This window comes from Macrobrachium nipponense, chromosome 31 (genome assembly GCF_015104395.2).
Source record: "Macrobrachium nipponense isolate FS-2020 chromosome 31, ASM1510439v2, whole genome shotgun sequence".
NCBI lineage: Eukaryota > Metazoa > Arthropoda > Malacostraca > Decapoda > Palaemonidae > Macrobrachium > Macrobrachium nipponense.
In genome coordinates this window covers 46,023,249-46,049,738 of record NC_061093.1, presented here as the reverse complement: position 1 = coordinate 46,049,738, position 26,490 = coordinate 46,023,249, and the positions used below count along the sequence as shown (strand labels likewise).

The window sequence follows — 26,490 nt, the reverse complement described above, 5'->3', positions numbered from 1 at the left end:
AAAGGGGAATCTCCCTCCAGGACTTCAGGTATCAAGGACCTATCCTTAGTTAATTCTCTTCATTTTTTAAGGGCAGTATCTGAGGTTACTTCCCCTCTTTGTTTTTTTACTGGCACTAGAACCAGCTTGAGAGTTGCTGAACCCCTGTCACACAACAAAACTGTCCAGAGACATTTGTTTCTGCCGCTTTTTTTTTTTATTTGCCTAAAGTGAAACACAGCACTGTCATTAAACATGTTGGAGACATTACAACATCTTTGTTGGGATGATAATTTTCCACAAAATTCTTTACATCAGTCCACTTTCCAAAATTGTCCTTAATCACTGAAGTGGGCGCATTATGCATGCCCATTTGCTTTCTGGATTTTTCAAACCAGCCTCTGCTGGCCTTAAATTCAATAACAGCAGAACTTCTAGTAGGCATTTTCTCACTGAGATTGGCTGCAACATCCTCCAACGCTTTGCTACGAGTTCTTTGTTAAATTGTTTAGTGTTTCTCATCTTTTTTGGAACTTTCTTTGGCTTCAAGATGGCTTATGTAGCCGTTGCATTCAAATAAAAATGTACAAAAAGCACAAAAACAACCACAAAAGCAGAATGAGTCACAAGAGAACACAGGATGCTTTTTTTGGGCGCTTGGTACTTGGCCTAGTTATGTGGGGGCCCTGGAAGGAGGGTTTTCCACATGTGCAAAATCCAAGGAGAGAGAAAAATTTTTTTGGAAGTAGTCTACAAAAACCGAATTGTATGAAAACTAGGGCGTACAAAAACCGGGATTCTGCTGTATATTGGGTATAGTTCCAACAGATACCTCAATGTTAGTTTTCTTTAGTTTCCAAATCTTCATAATGGTAATCCAAACGGAGCATCCTCTTGGAAGTTCTGTGTAAATGCTTTAATGTGTCTTGTCAAAGTAATTACTGGTGTGGATGTTTATTGTTCATTTCGAAGTTGTGTTACAGAAATTCAAGTCTTTACTATAGTTTCAAATTACCAAACTGAGCATCCTTTTGAAAGTTCTGTGTAAATGCTTGAATGTGTTTTGACAAAATAATTGCTGGGGTGGATGTTTATTGTTCGTTTCGAAGTTGTTACAGAAATTCAAGTCTTTACTATAGTTTCAAAGATGAAGTATGCCAGAGAATGGCTGTAAGCAGCAGTCCTCTTGCTTATTCTGGATTGTGTTGGATGGAAAAGTATTTATCTTAACTTCATTGGCAGATTCTATCTTCAAGGTTGCTGTTTGATTCACTCTTTTGATCCACAGTTGAAGTGATTGTCATTGACATAAGCAGAACCCTCTTGATTAAACCATGTGGAATCTCCTTTAAATTTAACTGGTCTTTCCACATCTCTGGTTTTGTTGTCAGTTAATTTTTTAGAATTTTACCTGTTTCCTCCAGCCCTCTTGTATTTTGTTGTTGCTTGAATGTTTACTTGAAAGGCAATTTTCTAAGGTTAACAGTGCAACTTCAAGTTTAAAAATTGTGGTTGTGTTAGAATGGATTAGTATCACCCACGGTATTCATATTTTGTCTTAATATGTGGGATTCCTTTCTATTACCCACAGCTGATGAGGTAATCTCCATGCATGACAATAGAGGGTTGAGGGTCAGTATATTTGTAAGTACTTTTAGTAGATTTTTATAAGCTCCTGAAGTTGGTAGTTAGCTCTGTCATTTTGGATTTATTGTTGGTTTAGGGAAATTAGTCAACCGATATAGTACAGTACATCTTGTCTCCTTCCCTGAGGCTAAGGTACAGTACTACTTGTCAAACTAGTCATTTTGGATGCCAGTCTGTTTTTCCGAACATTAATCTATAAAATTCACAAAGGAAAAATCTATTAGTAACTACAAGCTGAACACAGTTTTTGTAGCATTTCATGCCAAAGAAGTGTTTAAGCAATATGTGTAGTCCCATTATATATAATCAAGTAAGTCGGGTCAGTTTTTACTTTTTATCTATTTTAGGTTAATATGTTACTTCCTATTGACAGACTAGCTGTTACTTTCATTATTTTCATATATATTTCTATGTGCTGTCTTTATCGTTGATCAGTTGTTGTGGTTAATGGAGGGAGGGAAATCAAGCCTGTAAAATCTCAGTGAAACCTTTGTTCTTTAATAACTGAAGTTTGTGTATATCACAAAGTCCAGTTCGTTTTCATGAGGCATGCGATGTCTTTATGAGCTACAGACCATGGGTTTTATACGGACTGATGAAAATGGTTTCTAATGGACTGCTGTTGATGATGTTCACATTTGACCTATTGAATGACAGATAACACTGCCTGCATTGTGCTTATAACAGCCTGTGTGCCATTTGCATTGATAACTTCTTATTTAATCTTTTCCACTTATTTTTTTAACTTTTTTTCTTTTATACATTACGCATATAAAATTTTTGTTGTATATTGTTTTGTACAGTTTGCAGTTTTGATGTGGATCTTTATTGAAATGGAGTATCATATCTGTAGTACCTTGGTTAAGGGCAACTAAGCCCATTTCCTTTTGTGTTGAGTATGCATAAGTGATTTTGCTTTAAAGTAAAGTAGTGTGATGCATGCATTTTGAGGTAGTATTTTTGTACAATTGTTGCATTTACTGTAGATATTTCCTGTTCATTTGTTTCACATTGGACACCTTTCAAGTCTTTCTTTGTCAGATAGTAGTCATTTTGCATCCCTTTTTGGTTGCTTTACCATTTTCCTATTTGAATACAGTAATAAGTGATCATATGGGGCATTTTTTTCTTATATTTTTTAATGCCAATGACTGTCTAATTCAAGTTAGTTGCATTTATAAGGTATAACAGTTAGTAGCATATTTTCAGATGACACTGCCAGAATCAGTTTTAGGTAGTGTAATAAACTATATGTTTCGTCAGTGAATTTAAAGTTGATTGTATCTTGGATAGTTTTCATTAGTAAGAATTTTTTATTGCCTTTTTGTGGGATTTTTTCTATTCTGTCCTTTGTTTCTGTTAAAGATGGCACACTTGAGATGTCATGCCCCTTTTCATCATATTGGTGGGGTATTGTGGAGTTTAACACAAATTGTTAATTTACTGATAGCCAGAACTATACCATTCATTCTAGAGGAAAAAATATAACATTTATAGCTCAGTTAACCTCAGACTAGATCTTATGAAGGCTGTAGTAATAATATTTTAAACAAGGAGTGCATGATTATTCTTGTTGTTAGGTGTTTTACAGTTAGCATGAGATAAATAGCAAAATTTATGAACAATCTTATAAACTTCCTGTAAAATGTTTTTGTTGAATTGAAAAAACCTTAATAGTACATACTATTATTACATTGCTAGTTAGAAGAAGCACATCTGAAAATGTGAGCAGAAATATCACCAATGAATATTGCGAAAAAGATACGAGGTTAATGTGAATGTTGTTTGTTTGTTTTATGAATTCGTATAAAAAATATTCATTGCATGAAAAACTTATGACCTTTTGTGTCTATACAGGAAAATACTATATTATTGCTCACTTATGGAGTAAGCCTACTTTGTTGTTGTTCTCATTGGCGGGTAGGAAAGGTCTATGGAGAGCCTAAAAAGGTCTGAAAAAGGTATTTTGTGTTGAGTTAAAGTTATAGGTATGGATATTTATGATTTATTTCATAGAACGAAAATAAAAAAATAAATCGTGCATGTTAAATAGTATAGAAAAATTATTTCTAATAAAATATAGTGTATTTATTTAAATTTTTGTTGGTGAAACAAGGCTCTATTTGACTGTAGATTTTAGCACATTTTAATCTATGTTAAAAGTTAGGTATACGTATAATGTTTACAACTTATGTATGAGGGGAAAATCTTGCACGCATCCTAAGTAAATTGGAGGCCGGATCAAGCTTGTTTTTATCTTGGTGTAACAGTGGGTTGCTTTCCTGGAATATATTCCTGAATTCTTGATGAAAAATAAGCAGAGCGGAGATTAAATTTGGCGAGAACTGCTAATTGCGTGGTCTTTTGTCAATTTCTGTTCTCTTCTTCTTTATACTTTTGATTTTGATTGTAACAGAAAATTAGGTGTGCTTTATTTTCTTAGTCATTCACCCTTATTTTATAAATTTTAAGTCAGTTTAGTAAAACCAAAGGAAGATGTTGTATGCATATTGAGAGATGAAATTAATGAGATCAGAGAGCATTGTAAGTAAAATAGGAAAATAGGAAGCTTTTGAGGGCAGGGGAATATATAGCCTGGAGAGTGGAGGGTTATGTAATACAGGTTAAGTAGGTTTGCTATTATGGAACATAATTACTGAACTGAAAATTAAAAGTGTCATGTTTAACATTGAAGGAAGTTACATGACCTTTCTATTTAAAGAAAGAATGCTGAGTGAATTATAGAAAAATGAAGCTGGAGACTTTCTTAGATTATTTGAAAGAAATAAACTAGTCACCAAACCATAAATTGCAAGATTGCAGGTCCAGGTAGAGTAAAACATAAGTATTGATGTATTCATAAGGAAGAGACATGGAAAAAGATAGGCTTGATTGGTAGGCATTTAACTTGACTGAATTTTAGAAATACTATCCAGGTGTATCACAAGATCCAGGTTTAAAACTATCTGAGACCTGAAAAAAGAGCAAAAACAAATGATTTTCCAATGGCCCTCAAAAATCATGACCAAACATTAAGATTGGAGAGGTTCATTGTGGATCTTGCCTCACAAAAGCCATGATAACCCAAAAGAAGAGAGCAAGTTCAAGGTTATTGAGAAAGGATAGTGCTGGCTAATGTAAGGAATACTTTGATAGTAGTAGGAGGATTAGAGTAGGTTCTTTATTGGGACAGGTTGAACTAAAGGAAGGATAAATTCAGCCTTTCACAATTAGACAATAAGACCACAGAGGACAAATGTGATTTGTAATGATGCAAGAATCCTGTAGATCTTTCAGGCAGGTAATAATTACTGAAAAATGAGAATTAAAATTGTAGACCTAGACATTTTGTAGGAGATTAAACTGTTAATCCAAGAAAATGGAAAAAAGAGGAGTAAAGTTAAACTTTAGGGCTTTTTTTCATGTGAGGAAAACCAGGGAAAATTACTTCATAATCATTATTCACAAAGTCTCCCAAAGAAGGTATAGAAAAATAGACAAATCTGTCATCTGCAACTGATGTATTCTGTGTCTTGGCCACGTGTGCAGTGTGGTGGTAGGTGCATCCTAATTTTATTATCAAACCTAGGCTTGCGGGAATTAAAAGAATGTTCAGAAACAGTAGTGTGGTCCATTCCAGGAATCTGTGATATATTTGTCTCCTGAAATGGTTATAGACTGTGGGAGCAGGAAACATCTTAAGGGAGAAAGCCAAGTTTTTAAAAAATTAAGCTTAATCAAAGAGTAATGAAAGCAGTACCTATTAAAAAGAGATGGCTTGGGTCTCTTGCAAGAGAAGAAAGGGTATCCTTATTATTTTAAATAAAATTCCTTTTGATTCACTGTTCTCAAGAAGAAAAGAATACATCAAAGTAATAGTCTTAACAGTGTTGGGTAGGACTTGTACTGTATATGAATTTATAACAAAAGGGATGAACTTTGCTTCAGGGGCTTGACCGTTAAGGTGGCAAAGACCCCAATGAGATCTTTCACTCCTTTTTAAAGACTGCTGATTCCATTGTTCTTAAGATTACTACTACTTTGGGAAAGTTTGCAAATTTTTCTTCTGTTTTGAGGGGAAACTTTGCTACATTACCTATGGAACCAAGTTTTCCTTATGCCCCTGAGAATAAAAGTTGATGTCAGTTATCTATGTTTTATCTAAGCTTTTTGAAAAGCTGCTCTCTAAACATCTTTGTAAGTTTGTTAAAGATAATAACTTACTACCAGCATTACAGTTTGGTTTTCATAAGTTTCCTTGCTTATTGGCAGTGTCAATTAATGACATTCCAGTTTTACAGACTTGGCTAACATCGTTAATCAGATTTTTGGCAATGGTAAGCAATTTTCGGTGGCAGTAATTAAGTATTGACGTCGGTAGATGGTGTATCAGCATAAAAAAACAGTTTATTGGCGCTGATAAGCAGTTAATGGCGCCAATAAGTGGTTAACGGCGCCAGTAACCGGTCGATTGGCACAACATCGTAAATGCCATTTATTACCATAATTATTGGCGATTTTCAGTTATCATCAATTTTTGGTTAGTGACGTTTGGCCAGGAACGGAACCGCCGCTGTTAACCAGGGACTCCCTGTACTTGTGATGCACTCTTATCATTGTCTACACTTGCAGAGTGCTCTTGATGAAGGTGCAGAGGCACCCATCATCAGTTTAGATTCAAGTGCAGTCTATGACTTTGATTTGTGAAGTACATACTTACAAGCTAAAATTATTGGGAATTCGTTGATCTTTTATTAATATTTTAAATGAATTTCTAATTGGCAGAATCCAAGGAATCTGTGTTGATGACCAGTGTAGTAGCTTTAGTTTTATGTCATTTCTGATGTTCTTCAAGGTAGTGTTCCTGAACTTTTCTATTTATTTTCTCTACTAGTGAGTTGTGGTAAGGATGCTACTCTTCTAGCTGTGGTTCCTTCTCTGTGCCTTAGGTCTTTGGTTGCAGAATCTGCAAATAGAGATCTAGCACATATGTATTCATGAATGGAGTAGGTTTTTGGCTTGAAGCTTAACCCTTGTGAAACGCAAAGCATGTTTGTCAATCCAGAACACTTTTTGCTTTTACATCCTGGTTTACATTTACTACAGGCAGTCCCCCAGATACGTCAGGTTTGGGTTATGTCATTCCTGACTTATGGCACTTCTCCCACCGCCGACAGCATTGACTGCTTAAATGCACAAGTCAAATATAGTGAAATGGCATCTCTTGTCAGATGGAAGCGAATAAGGGGGCTGTCAAGTTGTGGGAGAACGCCCCCGCTGCCAGGTTCCAGACGAGAAACGGCTGACAACTTCATAATTTGTAAATAAATGAAATTCTCTCTCCCTCAGGAAGATGTAACCTGAGAGACACTAAAATATTATAATATGTGAGGATGGAGGGAAAGATGGGTGATAGCTGTAAAGCCCACGGCCCAATCCTACTAAAAATGAGGGAAAGAGGCAAAACAACAAACACTACTGCTCCTGCAAGAAGGGAAGAAAGAATCGTCCGTCATTAAAACTCGTCCCGAACATCCTGCAATGCACACATTCTGAAAGACTAAAACATTACAAAGTTTCCAGACATGTGTGAAAGATACATAAATGTCAATACACAATTTCCAATCAAAACACTAAAGCGAAGTATGGGGTCCTGTCTCTCTGAGGGGCAATACTCTCTTAGGAGACGGACTAGCCTATCACCCATAATGCAAGCGATGCTGATGCAGAGTTAAAGACGTATATACCACAACAGCATCTGTCCCAAGGAAGTTCAACACTCCAACAAAGAAGGTTTGTCTAACACGATGTCCACGGAACTTCTAGGATGAATAAAAAGTGCAGGCTGCAATAAAAAAAAACCGGCTTGGAAAAGGAAAGTAAAGCAAAACTCCAGTCTCCATGGCAGTAAAAGAAAGACTGGCATATTACAGGGTCCGAGCTTGGTTGAAGACCAAACATCCACTGCATATGTGCAAGGATTGCGTGGTGCCACAGATTCTTTGTTTTTACCATCTTTGATTGTTTTTACGGGTTTCCAGCTAGCGCTAGAAGATTTATTCTTTTGTTAAGACCTCAGGTTTGTTACCTATGAAAAATACAAATTAATTAAAATAATATGTCATTTTGTAACTATTTCTCAGCAAGATACTATATTTTAAAGGGAATATTAAGAAGAAAAAATGTTTGTCTACATGTAATTATCTATTATTATAGAAATATTACTTGCAATATGGTAGAAAAATAAAAACTAGGGCAAAGCACACATTTAAGACATCAGGAAAGTCTTTTTAATAATAGGTCATGCTGCTGCGATTTACTAGAGAAAACAGCGTAGGTAGAGCAGAAAACATTTTATAAAACACTATTCGTCTTTCAACTCCAGTAGATAACTGGCGGTTGCAATGGGTTTGTTAGTGCTTAAGTTTGCAAGCAAAATGATAAAGACAATTAAGTTTAGGTTAAATATAAGAAATTATTTTATTTTGTGTATTAGGATAAGATTTTTAGTAAATTTAATTCAATACTTAGTTGTATACTTTGTTGTGTTTTTGTTGTGTTAGGTTGATGTGTAAACCTAGTGTGCATGTGTATATGTATGTGTTCATTGTGTTAAGCAAATTAAGCAGTTATTGGTTCGGATCCCCCACTCTTTCAGGTACAGTATTTTTATTGAAATTTATAGAATGCCAGACAGTTCAGCAATTAATGCAGTCATTTAGTGTTAGGTACATAAAAAATATTCATTGTTATATGTATACTACAACAGTACTTACACTTAAGAATCACATGAAGGTAAACTATGTACTTATGGGCAAATGCCAAATTCTGTATGAGAAATATTTGGAGAGAGAGAGAGAGAGAGAGAGAGAGAGAGAGAGAGAGAGAGAGAGAGAGAGAGAGAGAGAGAGAGAGAGAGAGAGGGGGGGGGGGCGGCAAGCAAACATGCAATAAGTGGTGTTCATAGTGTAAGTGCTTTTTCAGTCTGTGAACATGAGTATGTGAGTGTGTATGTGTAGTCTGGATTTCAACACTACACCCCTTTGATCCCAAGTTGCTGGTTATGAGAGATTTTGCTGTAATAATAACAGTACAGAATATAGTATCTATAATGATATTTGAATAAATACATTTAATATTACAGTATTATTGAGTTTGGCTAGGTAAAAGTACTGGTAGTCTGTAGAGTCTGAGTAAACAACATTAGCATACCAGATACCTCAATTTCACAAATAAAACCCAAGTAGATATTTCCAACCTTTTTTTTTTTAAGTGGGTCTTGAATGCCATCAAATATGTTGTGCGCTAATGGAAAAGTACCAGGGAAACAGTGAAATATGTGTGAGCAGAACTTCCTGATCTAAGCAATTGAAAGAAAATTGTAACCACGGAACACTCAGCCAATAAGGTATTACTGAGGTTTCTCAGTGAATTGCTGTAAGCATTTGTTTTTAATCTAGGTATGTTGTTGGAAGTCGGTTCCCTGAGAAGAATCTTGTCATAATCTTCCGCCTTATATATGTAATTTGTTGGAAACACCATTACATGTCCATAGATCAAAAAACAGTTTTTGAAAATGATGGTATATGTATTAAGTCTTATAAAAGAAAATATCAGATTATACAGTAGGGTTACAGAAATACAAACTTGATGATGATCTGTTGAATGAGATGTTTGTCATAAGTAAAAGTAAATACAGTAGTGAGAAATTCATGTGGATGCATTCATAATTATTATTAGGTGCTGTATTCATTGATGTTTTAATAGTCATGCTCCTTATTTTTACTGATCCAGTTCTTTTAAATTCAAGCAAAGCTGTGGTCACAGACATTCACAGAATGAGTGAATTTATAACCAGATAAGGTAAATGCCATTGTAGGGTGTAAATTCTCATCCATGATAGCCTCTGATTGTTGTTTAAGCTGTCATGTGGCAGTGAGTTTGTCAGTTCTTAATAATAAAGATAAGAAAATTGTCTATGGAAAACAAAGTTGTTTGAGGTTTTTTATATTGCCAGTTTTTACAATTTTGATTCAGTGAGTGAATTTAATCTTAGATATTATGTTACACTGTATGTATATTATCATAGTACTATAATAACTGAAAATGTCAGGAACCAGTAAAGACATGCTTGAAAATTTAGTTATTGAAAATTACCAAAACTAAAAATTAGTTTAGCAAACTCCAGTGACTTGACTGGTGAATGTTTTGAGAGCACATAATACAAGAGATACAGGATCATTGAAAAAGGTAAAAGTAAACTTATGACCAATAATAACTATTCCAGAGACATAAGCTAAGATGACTAAGGTTCTGTAGTTAACTGCTGAATTGGAGATGTCATTTTTTTTATTTATAAGGTTCAGTAAGCATAACTGTAATTGCAAGGAAGGACATTATACTTAATATTACTATTGTTAAGTAGTTTAACCAGAGTAGTTAGCTAATTTATTTAGCTCTCACAGGGCAAGCCCATAAGACTTGTTTTTATTGAAGATAAAGTTGTTCATATGCAGAACAAACTTTGGGTCTTAACAATATGATAAATCCTTCCCAAGAAAGATGAGTAGATATCCTATGATGCTCCCTCTTCTTGTAGAAATTCTTCCACTGCATAACAGACCAGGAACAGCATTCTGGGCATGGGTTGGTAACATTACAGAAATTAGCATGACACCTACTGGAAGGGGGTATGGGGGTCAGTGAATGAGGAAGCTAAAAACCATAAACAAGGGAATTCTGGAAGGCTTGACACAAGCATTGACGGGGCAGCGACTTCTTGGAGGGATCTGTGGTAACACTCAAGCACCTACAAACAATCAAAACCAAAACAAACAGAGAGGAATCACAGACTAAGTTAAAAATTGGCTTGGGGAGGAGGAGAGCAAAAGCAAACATCCACTCTCCAAAATGGCTGAAGAAAGACTGATGCATCACAGGGTTCATGCATGGCTCCACCTCATCTATGCTGAGTTGCCAGATGCCACAGATTCTTTGCATTACAATCTTTGATTGTTTTTAACCGGTTTCCAGCTGGTGTTAGAAGATTTATCCTATTGTTAGGACCTCAGGCTTGTTAGCTATGATTATGTAATACAGATTAATTAAACAAATTTGTCATTTTAGGTTTTACATATTAATTTACAACTTTGTAAGAATTTGGTTACTGTAATTGAAAATGCTGGAGATTGAGAAAATTCTAAGCTGATTTCTTTCAAAAATTGAAATTTTTTGTTAGTTATATTTTTGAAATTTACACAAAAAATATTTAAATGTTAGTGAATGATCAGAATGATGTTAAGGTTTCTGTCATAAGTTATTTTCTTCATTAGTTCCTCATTCAACCGATACAAATAATATCTCATTTCCTTGTGATGTGGGGAAATGGAATTCATCGCATCAAAATTCACCACAAACCCAAGTAATTTTGACTCATCTTGGAACTGGTTACTATCATTTGGCCCATGGATATTTTATAAATCACCCATACAATCCAATCCTTATATTCTGTACATATAAGGATTGGATCGTATGGGTGATTCATAAAATATCCACGGGCCAAATGAGAATGACCAGTTCCAAGATGAGTCAAAATTACTTGGGTTTGTGGTGAATTTTGATGTAATGAATTCCATATTCCAACATCACAAGGGAATGAGAAACTGTTTATAGAATTTGCCAGAAAAGTATCAGTTGAATGAGGAACTAATGAAGAAAATAACTTATGACAGAAACCTTAATATCATTCTGATCATTCTGCCGTCCCTCTGATGCCATTTTTCAGAAATGTCTCCTATTTGGCTGGAAGTGCTTTAGTGCTTGGCTTTTTAACCTCATATTTATAATTATTTTCAAATGAATGTATATTTTCACCAAAATTTATTTTGGTGGTATGTATTTTAATAGTTTGTGAAAGGTAAAATAAAGGTAGGCCATTTAGTGAAAAACTGGTGGCTTCTTGAAGTGCCTTTGTTGGGAAAAATCTTGAAAGAATTAATTAGTGTGTTTAATGCTCTGGACATTTTGCTGGTAAGTAGAGAACCAAGGTTTTGGTATTCACTTTACTAGTGCCACTTTTCATTTATTTGTGATATTTTGAGATTATACCATACTTTTTACAAAAAAAAAAAGTTTTGGAATGTACATTCACACCTTTGAAGGTGACTAAATAAACTTACAAACTAGACATTATGGATTGTATTTACCATGAACTAAACAAAATACAGTGATTTATATTTTGGTTAGTGTCATGAATATTTTACTCAAGTATTGTATCTCATGTGTTTTTTATCCCATCTGTTAGATGCTACCGTTCATAGCACACTGTATATGTTTATTATGCTTGAATTGTAATATATTAAGTATATTTTTCATGTAAGGAAAACCATTGAATTTTAAAATATTTAAAGATTTCGATTGTGGCAAAATGGCAAACTGCTACAATATGAAAGCCTTGATAATTTTATTTTGTGCCAGATCGCATATGAAAATTTTATTTGAAAATCATTTGTGAACTGCTTTCATTAAAGAACTAATAACAAAAAGTTCCCTTATGGGCCATTAATAATGTTCTGTTGTTTACTATAATTTAATGTAAAATACAAATTCTCATATATTTATGCAGTTGTTTGTTTATTGTGGAGGGAGACTATTGTACGTTATCTGATTTTTCATTAACTATTCTTGTTAACTTATCCCAGGATGGTATTTTTTGTATATTGTAAAGGAAGTGCATTGTATGAATTGAAAGTGAAAGTACAGTTGATTAAAAGTCTTAAATGTAGTCTTGTCTGCTATACCTTTAATGACTTACTCAATAAAGAAGTTTTTTTATTGGTAATAAATGGGATGTGGTAATATGCTAGAATTATTTACAATGTTCAATGAAACTATTCAACTTGAAGTCCTGGGAAAGTAATGTTTGAAGAGATTCTTCAAGAGTGGAGAAAAGAAAGTGTAACTGTATATTTTAATATGATAGTTTATAGCTTTTCCTTGTGTTGATAGTCGTGATAATTACAGCACATTGATTCATGTAACAGTTTAGACACTACTATTATTGCTGATGGTGTTTTTCCATTTTTATAATGTCACTTTAATTTTATATGCAAATTGTTTTAATATTGTTATTGTTTGCATTATATTTGATGTTTAAATGTCTTTTTGTTCAAACTGATGTTAACAGTGGTAATTAATTTAATTTTTTATATTCACAGTCTAGTCTTCTGTCTGAGAAGTTTAAACGGCCATTCAAGAAAAGACTTTCTTCTCTTCCTCATACACCTTCAAATCGGGTTAACAAATACCTCGCTCAAGCAATAGAAGCTAGATCTGTAGACAGGGAGAAATCCACTCATGTATCACTCTCAACATTATGTTTTAGAGATGGAGAAAAAGAGAAAAATGTAAGTTTCATGTAATTATACTTCTGTAGTGGAAAAACAATAGTTGTTAGAGCTCTGCTATACTATTTATGTTTTTAGAGTTATTTAATAATAAAAGTGTTTATATTGTTACTGAATGTGTAGAATCCATACAAGAATTAGATTATTATTTCAGATCTTTGGATATGTAGACCCATGGTAGGAAAAGAGACTGTAGTTAGTGTTTGATTTGGTTTGCTCAGACCAGCATGACACTGTCAAACTGCTGTTGGATACTGTTTTTTGCATTCCATCTGTAAAGTAAACTACTTATTTTTATTTTACTTTGATCATTTGTCTCACCCAATTATTTATAAATGATTTGTAATCAACTTCACATTGATCATACCATTATTATTAATTTACTGTTACTATCTTGGCACTTGAACAGTGAATCATTCTTTGTATTTAAGTGGAAGTTTGAAAATTAAACTTACTTTCTTGTACATCAACATACCTGTAAAGTTAAAATATGAATACACAGACACACACACAAGGAATTGTATATGATAGTCATTGGATCAGATGAAAGAAAATTACAAATTAAATTTTCTTTACATAATTTCAACTTTTCGGAGAAAAGATGAAAATATTTTCGAGAGTTATCTGAAATGAACAGGGATGATGCCAACAGCAGTTACACAATCACAATAGATTACTTATGGTCTTCAAAAATTAAAATATATAACCGAGTTGGATCCCTTATTCAGGTGTGTTCACAGACCTGAATATGTAAATAAAAAAAATGAGTGTGCATAGAAAATGTGGGGTCTAATATTCATAAAAAATGTTTTCATGCAGTAGGAAAGGTCATGAAATAATCATTGGTGTGCAATATACTTCTGTCAAGATACAATTTTAATTATTCCATTTAAATTTTATTTAATATTTACAATGAAAATAGTTCTACTCACTCTCGGTGCATAGGCTTGATTTATAAAGTAATTGGTTTCCCAAAGGCCATAATTTTTCCATATGAAAATATATGCCATCTTTATATCACAAGTATGCTGTTCATTTATTTATATGCATACAGTAATCAAGTGACATTTGAGACCATTCAGTCATGGTAGTGATATATAGTTTTCAAATGGACTGTTGTGCACAAAATGTTCCTTGAAAAATATAGTACATGTTTAATTAATATAGACAGTGCTGCATAAGATTTTTTTACAACAAAGGTATTAGTGTGCTCATAAATGGGGGAATAATTACATTAAATTTTGCAGCAAAAAATATGTACTAGCACAGTAATTTTAAACCTTGCCAAATTCTTTCATTCCTAGACTAAACTGATGAAATGTAAGGGGCGTGAAAAGGTAGCAAAATTAGTAACATTCATGAATGGTGGCATTAAGTGGTATAAAAATAATGAACCAATAAGGTAGGTAGTTGATGACATGTATAATCACTAAAGAAACAGCTCCTGAGAATCATTAGAATTCTAAAACTTTATGCTTTTATATCTCAGTACTTTCTGATATTTGTGTACTGTGCTACCAAACTGTAGTTTCAAAAGATTTAGCATAACCACTGGTGAGGAATACCCATTTAAGGTCATGAGACAAGCTCACACCAATATTAGCCACAGAACCGAAGATATTGTATTTGGTTCATAGTAGAAGATGGTGTTTTACGGCCAAGATTTATAATTACAAAATTTTACATTCATTGGGAATTATTTGGCCCCAGTCAGCAGGATAGGTTAATCTCTGGGATATCTCTTTGGTACTAGATCCTAAATTGAGTGTCCTCCCATTATACACACATACAGAGGGTTCCAAATCAAAGAAATACTACTGTCTCTCCTTGGAATATGTATTATACTGCTGATCCCCAGTTTGTCAGGGTCTTTTAAGACAGAATTTTGGCAAGCTTTTGCATACACCAAACAGTAGCTGGGTCATATCAAGGAGGCATCAGCTGACTGTCCATAAGTATTTCTGGTGAAGATGTAAAGAAAGAAAGAAAGATTGGTGGTGATAGGTCACAAATGTAACCTCACTGCCTTTCAGTATATGAAAATGTTGGTGTCAGATTGTGTACGGAATTCATTCTTATTACCTAGATTTTTTTCTTGTACCACCATTTAACTGAGATTTATTAAGGTGATTATTCTTGGTGTATGTCCTTTCTAGTAATAGCATTCTAGGAAATTAATGGGCTGCAAGTTTCTCTGACATGAGTCATGTGGAGCAATGTAAGAAAGGAGTGGTTTTTTTCCTGACTCCAAGTTCAGAGGTCTTTACAAGCTTCAGAAGATAGGGAATATTGTAAGAAAGGTTTTAGGAGCTTGAGAAAACATTGAAGACTAATTACTGTATTGTATTGTTTCTTTGAAGAACTGGACTCCTCTTTCTACTGAATGCTGAATTGCTTTTTAAAATTACCTGTTAAGTAAAATAAAAATAATAATTCTGAGACATGTTAGTTTGCATACAATATACAGCATTCAATAAGAGCTTTAGATTGAAGATATGAAGATATGTATTAATTATGATGACTTTTGTTACAAAATTTTCTGGGGTTGAAGTGATAAAAGGGGAGAAATTATGGCCAGGACACCATATGTACATCTTATGCATATGCTTAAAGGGATTTGCATTTTACATTTTATTGGTGAGGTTTTCTGGCATATTCATTATGATTGTTCTTATCTTTTCAGTATCATGAAGAAGTGGACATGGGATTTGGGAACTCCTTGCTTTGTTCCTTGTTTTTACTGTTGTTTGTGGCATCAGTGCAGGCACTGGTGTTACCACGTACACTGCTCTTCCTCTTCTTGTTTTTGGCAGCATTTGTGACAATATCTGTTATGCTTATAGTTCTCCTGGCAGCCAGGTAAGATATATGCTGTAGGGACTTTTGACATTGGTTATAACTGCAAAGGAAAATCTGCAAAAATGATGCAGAGGATTGAGATGTGAACCAGAACCAGTTAAAATCAATGAATGCAAGCTTAAATACTTCAGTCAGTGAAGATTGAATAGTTAAACCTGTGAATGAGACCTCAAATAGTTCAGTCATGGAATTAGAGCATAAATTTGATTAAATGAGTGAATGGGAGCTTATGATAAGTATGATTATTGTAGGACTGTGATGGTTTGAACATAGAGATAGAAAAGATTAGGCACTGTTAGACAGAAGAGCCACAGTGGAATTAAAAGGATGGAATCTTATAGGTCCAGAAAATTATGGGAAAAGGGGATAGTTGAGGGACTAGTCCTAAAAGAGAACAGGACAGAGGAGAGTGGAGGTAAGTTTTTCATACCTAGCACCATAGTTTGAAAAGCTGTCTTAAAAATGTTTATGGTGATGATGTTGCTAAATTATGTTATGTACTTCATTAACAGTAAGGTTATCAATGGATAATCTTTCTGAAATAAGTTTGCATTAAACTTCTGCCTTTGTTTAATTTTCCATAATTTCTTTTGGTATAAACATATAATTTTTTCTTTTCTCGCTACAATGGTACCTCCAGTCTTTTATACATGAGATGTGTGACGTTAATTGAAGTGATTTTTTGGTAAAAATTTGAGGGGAAAAAAATTTACTTGATTTTTATTTATATATGTTCACATTAATCAGCAATAAATGATAAAACATCTTACAGAATTAAAACCTATAAAAAAAGTGCCAAATCACATGAAATACATCAAAATATCTCAAATAATATGAGTTAAATATATGGAATGATATACAGTAATGTACATTTTAAAATTACTTTAGGTTGAAGTTTGTCTCATTGTTGTTTGTATGTAGTTCCATTGTTATCAGCCATAATAATGCAAAAAACCATTAGAAAAATATCAAATACCACAAGAAATGTAAAAAATGAAACATTAATATGATAAAATGTTTTTATATAATAAAGTCGTTTAAAAGCATCTAAATATAAATAAAAAGTATTGTCATAATAGTAAGGTTGAGGTACTACATTCAGCTGTGTGGTGGCATTAGTTCTTGGCAGCAAATTTAATCATGTGACTTCTCATAATTTTTGAACTTGGATAGGCATAATGGGGTTTGGTGTAGGTGGTGAGGATCATTCAGCATTAAAAAAAAACAGTTCCTCTTGGGTCACTCAGATCTTTCAGTTCTGTTCTCTTCCTCATCATTAAGATTCTTATAATGCCTCCTTAGGAATGACTTGATGAAACTTCTTTTGATCTTTAGGACACATGAGTAAACTTCCAAGACTTATTTTTTGTCACTGAGATACATATACAGTATATTGTTCCATTGTACCAAGAGGACTATGTTGTTTTATATGTTTCTTCATATATTTGTGTGGTTATCAAATGCAAGATATGGGGTAATAGGTTAACAACTAACCAATGTGGAAATGAGCCATTGTAAAATATAATTGATTAATTTTGATCCTATAAGAACTTTACTCATTTTTATTTTGAAACTTTTCATTGGAGATTTTTTTAGGGTTATTATATCAATTTGGGTACCATTTTAAAGGAGTATCCATATCTGTTGGCTAAGGACGTGTATCTCATTGTTCCTGCTGTTACTGTTACCTGTTCCCATGTTTGCTTTGTATTATATAATTCTTTGCCTGTTTACTTTGGATGTACTTCATATGTACATACCTGAATGAAGTTAACACAAATGTACTGAAGTTTAAACAGTCATAAACCACCAGTTTTGCATCTTAAATTTTATTTGAAAATTTTTTAGCTTTAGATTTGTGTTTTTGCCCTTTCCATACTCTGTACGCTTTTTTATTTCATTGTTTAACCATTCTCTTGATGATAAATTTTTTGATTTACCAGTAGCTTTTAGGTTTACTTCATAAATTGTTACTGTATATTTCTCTGTATAAGACAACCTTTAGATTAGGTGAGGTAAATTTTCATGAATTTTCATGAATTTATCACATATCTGTAGTATAGGACTTCTAAATTACAAAGCCGAAATCTTTTTATGAGAAAAGTGATTATTTGCAAAAATTAAACAGTACAACTATATTTTTAATAATGGTGACTTAAATAAAGCTTGTTTTGCTTGTTGTATCCAATTACAATATTACTAATATCATATTGTTACTGTATTACAGAATACAAACATCGTCATGTATGTCCTTTGCATTTGATATTGATTACATTCTCAAAATCTCGTCTGATTTGAGTATTATCGATATCTTCACTGCCATTATTTGTTAGAAGAGATATAATTCGGAGATAACTTTCATCGTAAATTAACAAAGTTTGGTTGAAAACATGCACATATTACTTCATTATATAAGCATTACGTGCGATTTCTCCAGTTTGTACATCGCTTTTGCCTTGCTGTTATTCGTTTTATTCAGCCTCGGCTATAACTTGCATCTTTAATTTACTAGTATTCTTTCTTGAGATCTCCACTGCATGAGGGATGAACAAAAATGTAATTTACTTTTTTTTTTATTGGAAGCTACAATTGTGAATTGGAAGGGTTTAACAACTTGACAATTTTATTGGAGTTCTTGCTCAATAGTTACAGTAAATGACGTCGGCAATCAGCAGTTTCTCAGTTGCATCTTTAATTTACTAGTATTCTTTCTTGAGATCTCCACTGCATGAGGGATGAACAAAAATGTAATTTATTTTTTTTATTGGAAGCTACAATTGTGAATTGGAAGGGTTTAACAACTTGACAATTTTATTGGAGTTCTTGCTCAATAGTTACGGTAAATGACGTCGGCAATCAGCAGTTTCTCAATTTGGTCGTTTATGTCAATACAGGCAGTCCCCGGGTTACGACGGGGGTTCCGTTCTTGAGACGCGTCGTAAGCCGAAAATCGTCGTAAGCCGGAACGACGCTTGGAAATATGTCTTAAACTAATAAAAAGTTATAAAAACCTTACTTGTAATCCTTTGGTTACACTACATGTCGTTTCCTGTAGTTTTATGTACAACCTGGAGTTATTTTCATAAAAGAATGCTGGTTCTTGAAGGTAAAAACTATTGTAATCCTCTGGTGACACTACATTCTTGAAGTTTTATGTACAACCTGGAGTGATTTTGCAAAATCTTGAGGGCTACAAGAACAGCTGATTACTATTTACGTATCATATAGACTAATTAAAGTAAATGTATCTTTAAATAGGCTTATATATTAGTATCAACAAAACATTTCCTGCCATGAGTCAGAGGCCGTTTAATGAAACGAACACTTCTCTGTCCTATCTGTTCAGAAAATAAACGTTACGTCAATCCCCGAGACCATTGTTGCCAAAGCGTCTCTCTCTCTCTCTCTCTCTCTCTCTCTCCTCTCTCTCCCATCTCTCTCTCTCTCTCTCTCTCTGATCAAATTACATTGGAAACTTGATATACGATTGCCCTAATATACGAATGTTTTGAGATATAACAGAAAATTTGCGAAAATACAAGCTTGATATACAACGAAATATTTGAGATACGATTTTGCGATGAGTGTTAGTTGTATAGGCGACCGATAAATGGCGTTCAGTCTGTTTGTTTGTTGGTGCTGCATGTTAACACGTCGTTGTTTAGTTCGTTGTATTTGCGCCTATTTTTCGTGTTATTTTGTCTATTATTATTTACCATGGGTCTCAAAGCTAAAGACAAAGCAGGTGATAAGAAAAAACCAAGAAAATGATTTCGATGGAAGCAAAACATGAAATTATAGCAAAGCATGAACGTGGCGTTCGTATCGTCGATTTGGCAACGAGTATGGTCGAAATCCTTCTACAATATCCACGATCATCAAGCAGAAGGAAGCTATAAAAACCCCCGAGACCATTGTTGCCAAAGCGTCTCTCTCTCTCTCTCTCTCTCTCTCTCTCTCTCTCTCTCTCTCTCTCTCTCTCTCTCTCTCTCTCTCTCTCTCTCTCTCTCGATCAAATTACGTACTGGATAATGTCTCTCTTTGGATACTTCGATTTTGCCAAATATTGAGGGCTACAAGAACAGTTGATTACTATTTACGTATCATATAGACTAATTAAAGTAAACGTATCTTTAAATAGGCTTATATTATTAGTATCAACAAAACATTTACTGGCATGAGTCAGAGGCCGTTTAACGAAACGAACATTCTCTGTCCTTAACTCGGAGCGTCGGAAGACGCCTCTCTCTCTCTCTCTCTCTCTCTCTCTCTCTCTATCTCTCTCCTCTCTCTCCTCTCTCTCTCTCTCTCTCTCTCTCTCTCTCTCTGATCAAATTACTGGATAATGTCTCTCTTTGGATACTTGGAATTTGCGTTGTAATCTAACCAGAAACTTCGTTTTGTTATTATTACTGGAAACAAGCAATGATTTTTTCATTATTTGCGCTTTTGGACTGTTATATGTAAACTAGTATGTATTCATTCGCTCGGAAACTAGTTCCGCATATGAGGCGTCACTAAAAAACATAGAAAAATACAACATAAAAAGTGTCGAAAATCATCATAATCTCAAAATTTTTGTTGTAATCTAACCAGAAACTTATTTTTATTAATATACTGTGCTAAACTATAAAGGATTTTTATCATAGTATGCGTTTTTTAAAAGCGTCGTTAACTCGGAGCGTCGGAAGCGTCAGCGTCGTAACCTCGGAACAAGCGTCGTAACCCAGGACGGATTTTTCCATTGAATATTTAAGAAAAAGCGTCGTAACCTCGGAACGTCGTAAGCCGGAACCATCGTAACCCGGGGACCGCCTGTACATGTTTACAATAATCGCTTTATCCAGAATCCTAAAAAGCAGAATTTTTTAGTGGAAGATGGAGGAGTATCATTAGTCTTAAAGTCGATGAAATGGAGAGATAGAGGTTGATTATTGCCTCAGTTAGGTTGTTACACTGATAGACATCCACTTGCAACAGTCCAATAATAGTTGTATTGAGAATAATGATGATTTTAGTAAGACTTGTTTTACTGGATCCAATCATATTGCATGTATATTACCGTATTAAATATACAAACGGAGTGATGATGCACCATTTGCATTCTGGTTTTGTTTACAGCCTTGATAATCAACTGATTGGATTTTACCGATATTTTCACTGTCTTTAGTTGCCAAATGGAACTTAATTCAGAGATACATTCCTTGCTTTCCTAAATTATCTAAGCTGAGTTCAATAAAGCCAATTCTATATCATGTGTCTCATACAACCATTATTTTGTTTACATGTCATCACCATTCTCAAACAACCGCTAATAACGATACCATAAGGAACGATAATTATCATACATAATTATCGTTCATAAGACTGAATTGTTCTAAACAGTTACAGAAGCTTTGCGTGCTGCCTCACTTGATGTTAGCTGTGATTTTGGTATAAATGCATGAGGGAACCTGAAAATAGAAAGTGTCATAAAACCATTTAAAAATGCCATTGATAGTACGGTACCAAAGACGATTTGTACAATAGTGACAATGAAGACAAGTCAACTCGCCAGAACAAGACTGGAATATCTATGGTGGTGGCATATGTGATGAAGCTTTTAATGAAGAATGAATATTATGTTATCCTAGATGTTATTACTACTGTAATTACCCAATCATAGACATTTCTCAAAGGTTACCAAAAAATAAAGGTTGCTGTGAGCGCAACCAACTAACTCTTATGTTTACATTTTCTCAGCTTGGATCGCATAGATGAAAGTTGGTTTCATTGATTTAAAATTATTCCTCAATAGGCTATTTGTTATGAAGATATGCCAATAATATATAAGGTAAAAATGGTTTTACGTATTACCTTTATTATCAGTTCATTTCATAATGTGAATCTTCATGTATGTTGGTGATAAGGCTATAGCACCAAGACTGAGGCTGGCCTACTGATGATACACATCTTAGAATTCAAGGTCATTTTTAGAATTGTAGTATAAGACGACCCCCAATTTTTAGGGGTGAATTTTAGTATTTAAAGGTCTAATACGCAGAAATATACAGTATATTTTACATGGCTGTTGTTTCATAGTTTTCATAGGTGCTTTTTATTGTGCATATCCTTATAGTACATATATTTCTTCTTGCAAATTACAGGCTTAAAGTAACTACATGGGACCCAGCAAGAAGATTCGTTCTTCGGCTGATTCTGACTATTGTGGCAATAACAGTTATATATGTTATGGCACAAGTTAACTCGGTAAGGAATCTGAGACTTATTTTATTTGTGGGTGGTTAGAAATTTTGCTGGTAATATATTATCAGTAAATAGAGTTACTGAATGTGGGAAAACTAAATTAAAGCTTGTAGGGGGAGGGATAAAGGTCACGTCTGAGAAATATGATGACTGTTGGATATATAAATTATTACCATATATTTTTACAAATTTTTAATCATACTTATAAATGATTACTGTACATTATTACTGTAGTATAGAGGCAGTCTCCAGTTATCGGCGGACTTGGTTAATGGCAATCCGGTTTAATGGGCTTGTGAAGTGATTTATGGCGCCAACGCGCCGAGTTCTGGTTATCAGCACCATAAGGTGCCAATAATAGAGTTATGGCACCATGATATACCTAAAGGAGGTGCCATGAACCAGATATCAGGCCATAAATCACCAAGTTTCGGTTAATGTTTTCGCTTATCAGGACCTTGCCAAGAACTGAGTCCCTGCCGATAACCAGGGAATGTACCTGTATTCACTTGACCCCCTCTATTCGTGGACTCGCCTGCTTGCGAATTTTTCTATAGCCCATGTATACTCATTATTCACTGAAAATTTGCCTATTTGCAGTATTTTTCATAGAGAAATATTCACAAATTACTATATTTTCATATAATTTTTATGCCTAAATGCACTTGTTGCGATAAAACTATTAAAATACTTGGGTATAAGCATTTTTAGTGAGCTTTTTTTGTTTTAACTATCAAACTAGGCAGGACAAAGTGTTTTTAGTGGGGTTTTAAGTATTCACGGTTTTTAGCTTTTTGCGGGGGAGCGGGTGTGGTACCCATCCCCCACGAATACAGGGATCCACTGTATAGTATTAGATTTTGGAAGCTGATCTGAAAGAAATTTTATCAGAATCAACATTTTCATTTTATCAAATTGCTGTATGAAGTTCTTAAGGCATTTCAATATGCATAGTAGAGAGATCTATGTGTTATACTTAATCGAGAACTAACTCTATAGCCTGCCATATGTGAATTAACAGTAATATACGGAATTGTAGTAGCATTAGTAATAGTAACTTGAAGCTACACTTGTTCTGATGTACATTGAACCCCCGTATTTGCGGGCTCCAGATTCACAGACTCATGTATTCGCGGATTTCTCTCTGGAACTTATACCCCCATTATTCACAAAAAATTTGTCTATTCACGGTATTTTTCTATGAGAAATATTCACAAATTATTGGTTTTTTTATCAATTTCATCATAAAATGCACTGTTAGTGATAAAACTATTTAAAAAAATTAGGTGTGAAAATTTTACTGGGGTTTTCTTGAGTTTTAACTAACAAAATAAGCAGTTTTAAGCATTTTATAGGGGTTTCAACTATTCGCAGGTTCTAGTTATTTCGTGGGGCCATCTGTTACCCATCCCCCGTGAATACGGTGGGAACACTGTACATGTATAGTAACAAATCACAAATACCCCCAGTGTTGCTTTGATAAGCATTGAAATTATATAGTATTTTTAAAAATTAAAGTTATATAGTATGTATTTTCAAATTTTGTAGTATTGTTAAAAATTAAAATAGTAAAGTTAAATGTGATAAATGTGTTTGAATATCTACTTCAGTTGATGCTGATAGGGTAATCACCTCTAAGGGCAGTGACACTTATAGCCGTTTCCACGGTATTTAAGTTTCATTGAGTCTTCTGTATTTGTCTTACAATCTTTTCATCAGCATGTAGATGGTATATCAAGTTTCTTAAGGACATAATATATAAAGATTTCTGACAATCTTTTCATCAGCATGTAGATGGTATATCAAGTTTCCTAAGGACATAATATATAAAGATTTCTGCTGTCTTGGGTATATTTCCTCTAATGTGTCGACAGCACACTGGTGGTAATCTATGACAGTGCAAAAGCAATTGAGCTGGGATACATGAAGCTCAGGTATTTACAGTAGGCATGGTTTTTACATTGGTGTTGAATTTTGATTAGCCTCTGTCCCAGAGGGGATGTGATCTTCTGGGCGTAACTGGTATTGCTTGCTGGAGGTGGGCGTTGCCTCAGGTAATCCCCCCCCCCCCAAGTATGGTTGGTATAATAGGCCTTCCAGATGACATGCTGTCGGTATCCCGGTGCTCTCTCTCTCTCTCTCTCTCTCTCTCTCTCTCTCTCTCTCTCTCTCTCTCTCTCTCTCTCTCTCTCTATTCTCTCTCTCTCTCATCCATCTTCTCCCTTTTTTCATGAAACAGTGTGGTGTTGGCCAATTTCATTTATTAACATGGTGAAAGAAACGGAATTTCTGCCACCATCATAAGGAAAGATATGAAAAATCAGCCAACACCAAACGTTATCATGAGAGAGTGCACCTGATGCGCACCAGTGGTTGGTACCTGAGCCAATACCTACCTCCAGCCATCAACACCAGTTAGTCCCAGAAGATAACAACACCTCCAGGACAGATTTTGTCACCAACCCATGACTAATCAAAATTCAACCTACTAACCAACCTACCAATTGTAAACCTACTTACTATCAATACCTGTGCATCATGCATACTACCAATTTATTCACATTTGTACTCTCATAGATGACTGCCAGTGTGGCCAGTGTGCTGCCGAAATGTTAGAAGGAATAAACCTAAGACAACAGAAATCTTGGTAGGTCCATAGAAAACTCGATATACCAGCTATGTGCTGATGAAGAGAAGATTATAAGATGACTAGAGAAGACTGTGAAAATTTAATATTGTGGAAACAACTATTATGATTATTATTATGATTATGATTATGATTTTGATTATTATTATTATTATATTATTATTATTATTATTATTATTATTATTATTATTATTATTATGATTATTATGATTATTATTATATATAATAATAATAATAATCATAATAATCAATAATAATAATAATAATAATAATAATAATAATAATCATAATAATCATAATAATAATAATAATATGATCACTTAGTATTGTTTCCAGACTCTCATGAGGCTCACTCAAAGAATTTGTTTTGAAATGAGAGATGAAATGGGGTCAGGAGAAGTTCATGGAATTGGATTGTTAAAAGGGAAGAGAATAAAAGAAATTTAGCTAAAAATAAAAATAAAAAAGCAGTGCAATTGTAATTTGGGACTGATGAGATGCAGCAAAGAATGCTAAGTGCAATCTGCAGTGTGTCATGCAAGTGGTGTTTATTAGCTATATTCGTAGTTTTAAAATGACTTTCTTTTTACTGTACATACTTAGGTTTTACTGGTTTTATAAATTGTTTTGAAATGTGTCTGCAGTATTTGTAGTAGTAATTTGTTGTACAGTAATGTCAAAATTTTGTTTTATCTTCTTTTCATGTTGTTTTACAGTTTACGTGTGAATTACCTCAAGTTCCATGTGTTACCAACGTCACGGACTTGACTCCTACCCGTGTAGGACCACAAGAATTTGTCCGTAATCTTTGGTGTCCACTTCCAGAATACATTCCCCTTTCTTGCATTGTGGGTTTTATGGCAGTGGCAGTTTTTCTTCGTCTCCCTGTGTTGGTCAAGATGCTTCTTTTAGTGTCAATGGCTACTGTGTATTCATTGCTTATTTTTATAACCCATCTTAGCCTTTTCACTTGTTATGACATACGAGTTGGGTAAGAATTTTTTGAGATTTAAGTGATACTGTTGTTACTGATATATATGGATATGCATACATTGATTTGAACTTACTGAGTAAATTTATTATATAAAATTTGCACCAGTGTGTTAAAATAGTGAATATAGTGTGAATCTGTTTATCTTATACTTTTAGCATATATTTTAGGATTCCTTTCATGAATTTTTAGTTTTAAATGAAAACTAATTATTTGGGATGATTGTAACTTGCTGTTAAGATAGCTTATTTCTCCATGCTGATAGGTGAGTCAGTATTCAAACCAAAGAAGATCAAATGGCTGGTCCTGGATGACTTCCTAGTTCACTGTTCTCCACCAGGTGTGTTAGGATTTAGCTCTTGTCAGAATTCTACTTGCTTTTATTGTGTATATGCTTATGTTGTTATGTCATGGTTTTAGCTGTACATGTATTTTTTGTCTGATGCCTTCCACTGGAATCAAGGCTAAGAATGTTAGGTTCTGAAAGAATGATTACTCTCTTAGCAAGATGTTGATTTTTAAGATTTATGGACACTGTGCTGGCTGCAGAGGTATTATATAAAAAATTTTGAAGGACTGTATGCTAAAGTTTGTAAGTATAGGAAGAGAAGGGAAGCAGATAGTCTGTGAAAGTAAGTAGTTAGATCAGATCATAGACCTGTCATTTCTCCCCTTTTTCCGGGTCCTTTGTTTTTTCTTGGTCTGTGGCTTATTCC

General features: G+C 34.0%; 1 protein-coding gene across 11 annotated transcripts in view; it reads left to right on the top strand.

Moving 5' to 3' along the window:
- LOC135206942 (adenylate cyclase type 1-like) overlaps nt 1-26,490 on the top strand; it is a 352,691-nt gene that overhangs the window by 202,836 nt on the left and 123,365 nt on the right. For all 11 annotated transcript variants that reach the window (XM_064238463.1, XM_064238460.1, XM_064238457.1 and 8 more), the window contains 4 exons: nt 12,843-13,031; nt 15,715-15,890; nt 22,037-22,139; nt 25,500-25,774. In XM_064238463.1, the coding sequence (XP_064094533.1) occupies nt 12,843-13,031; nt 15,715-15,890; nt 22,037-22,139; nt 25,500-25,774 (743 nt within the window). The remainder of the gene's footprint in view (nt 1-12,842; nt 13,032-15,714; nt 15,891-22,036; nt 22,140-25,499; nt 25,775-26,490) is intronic.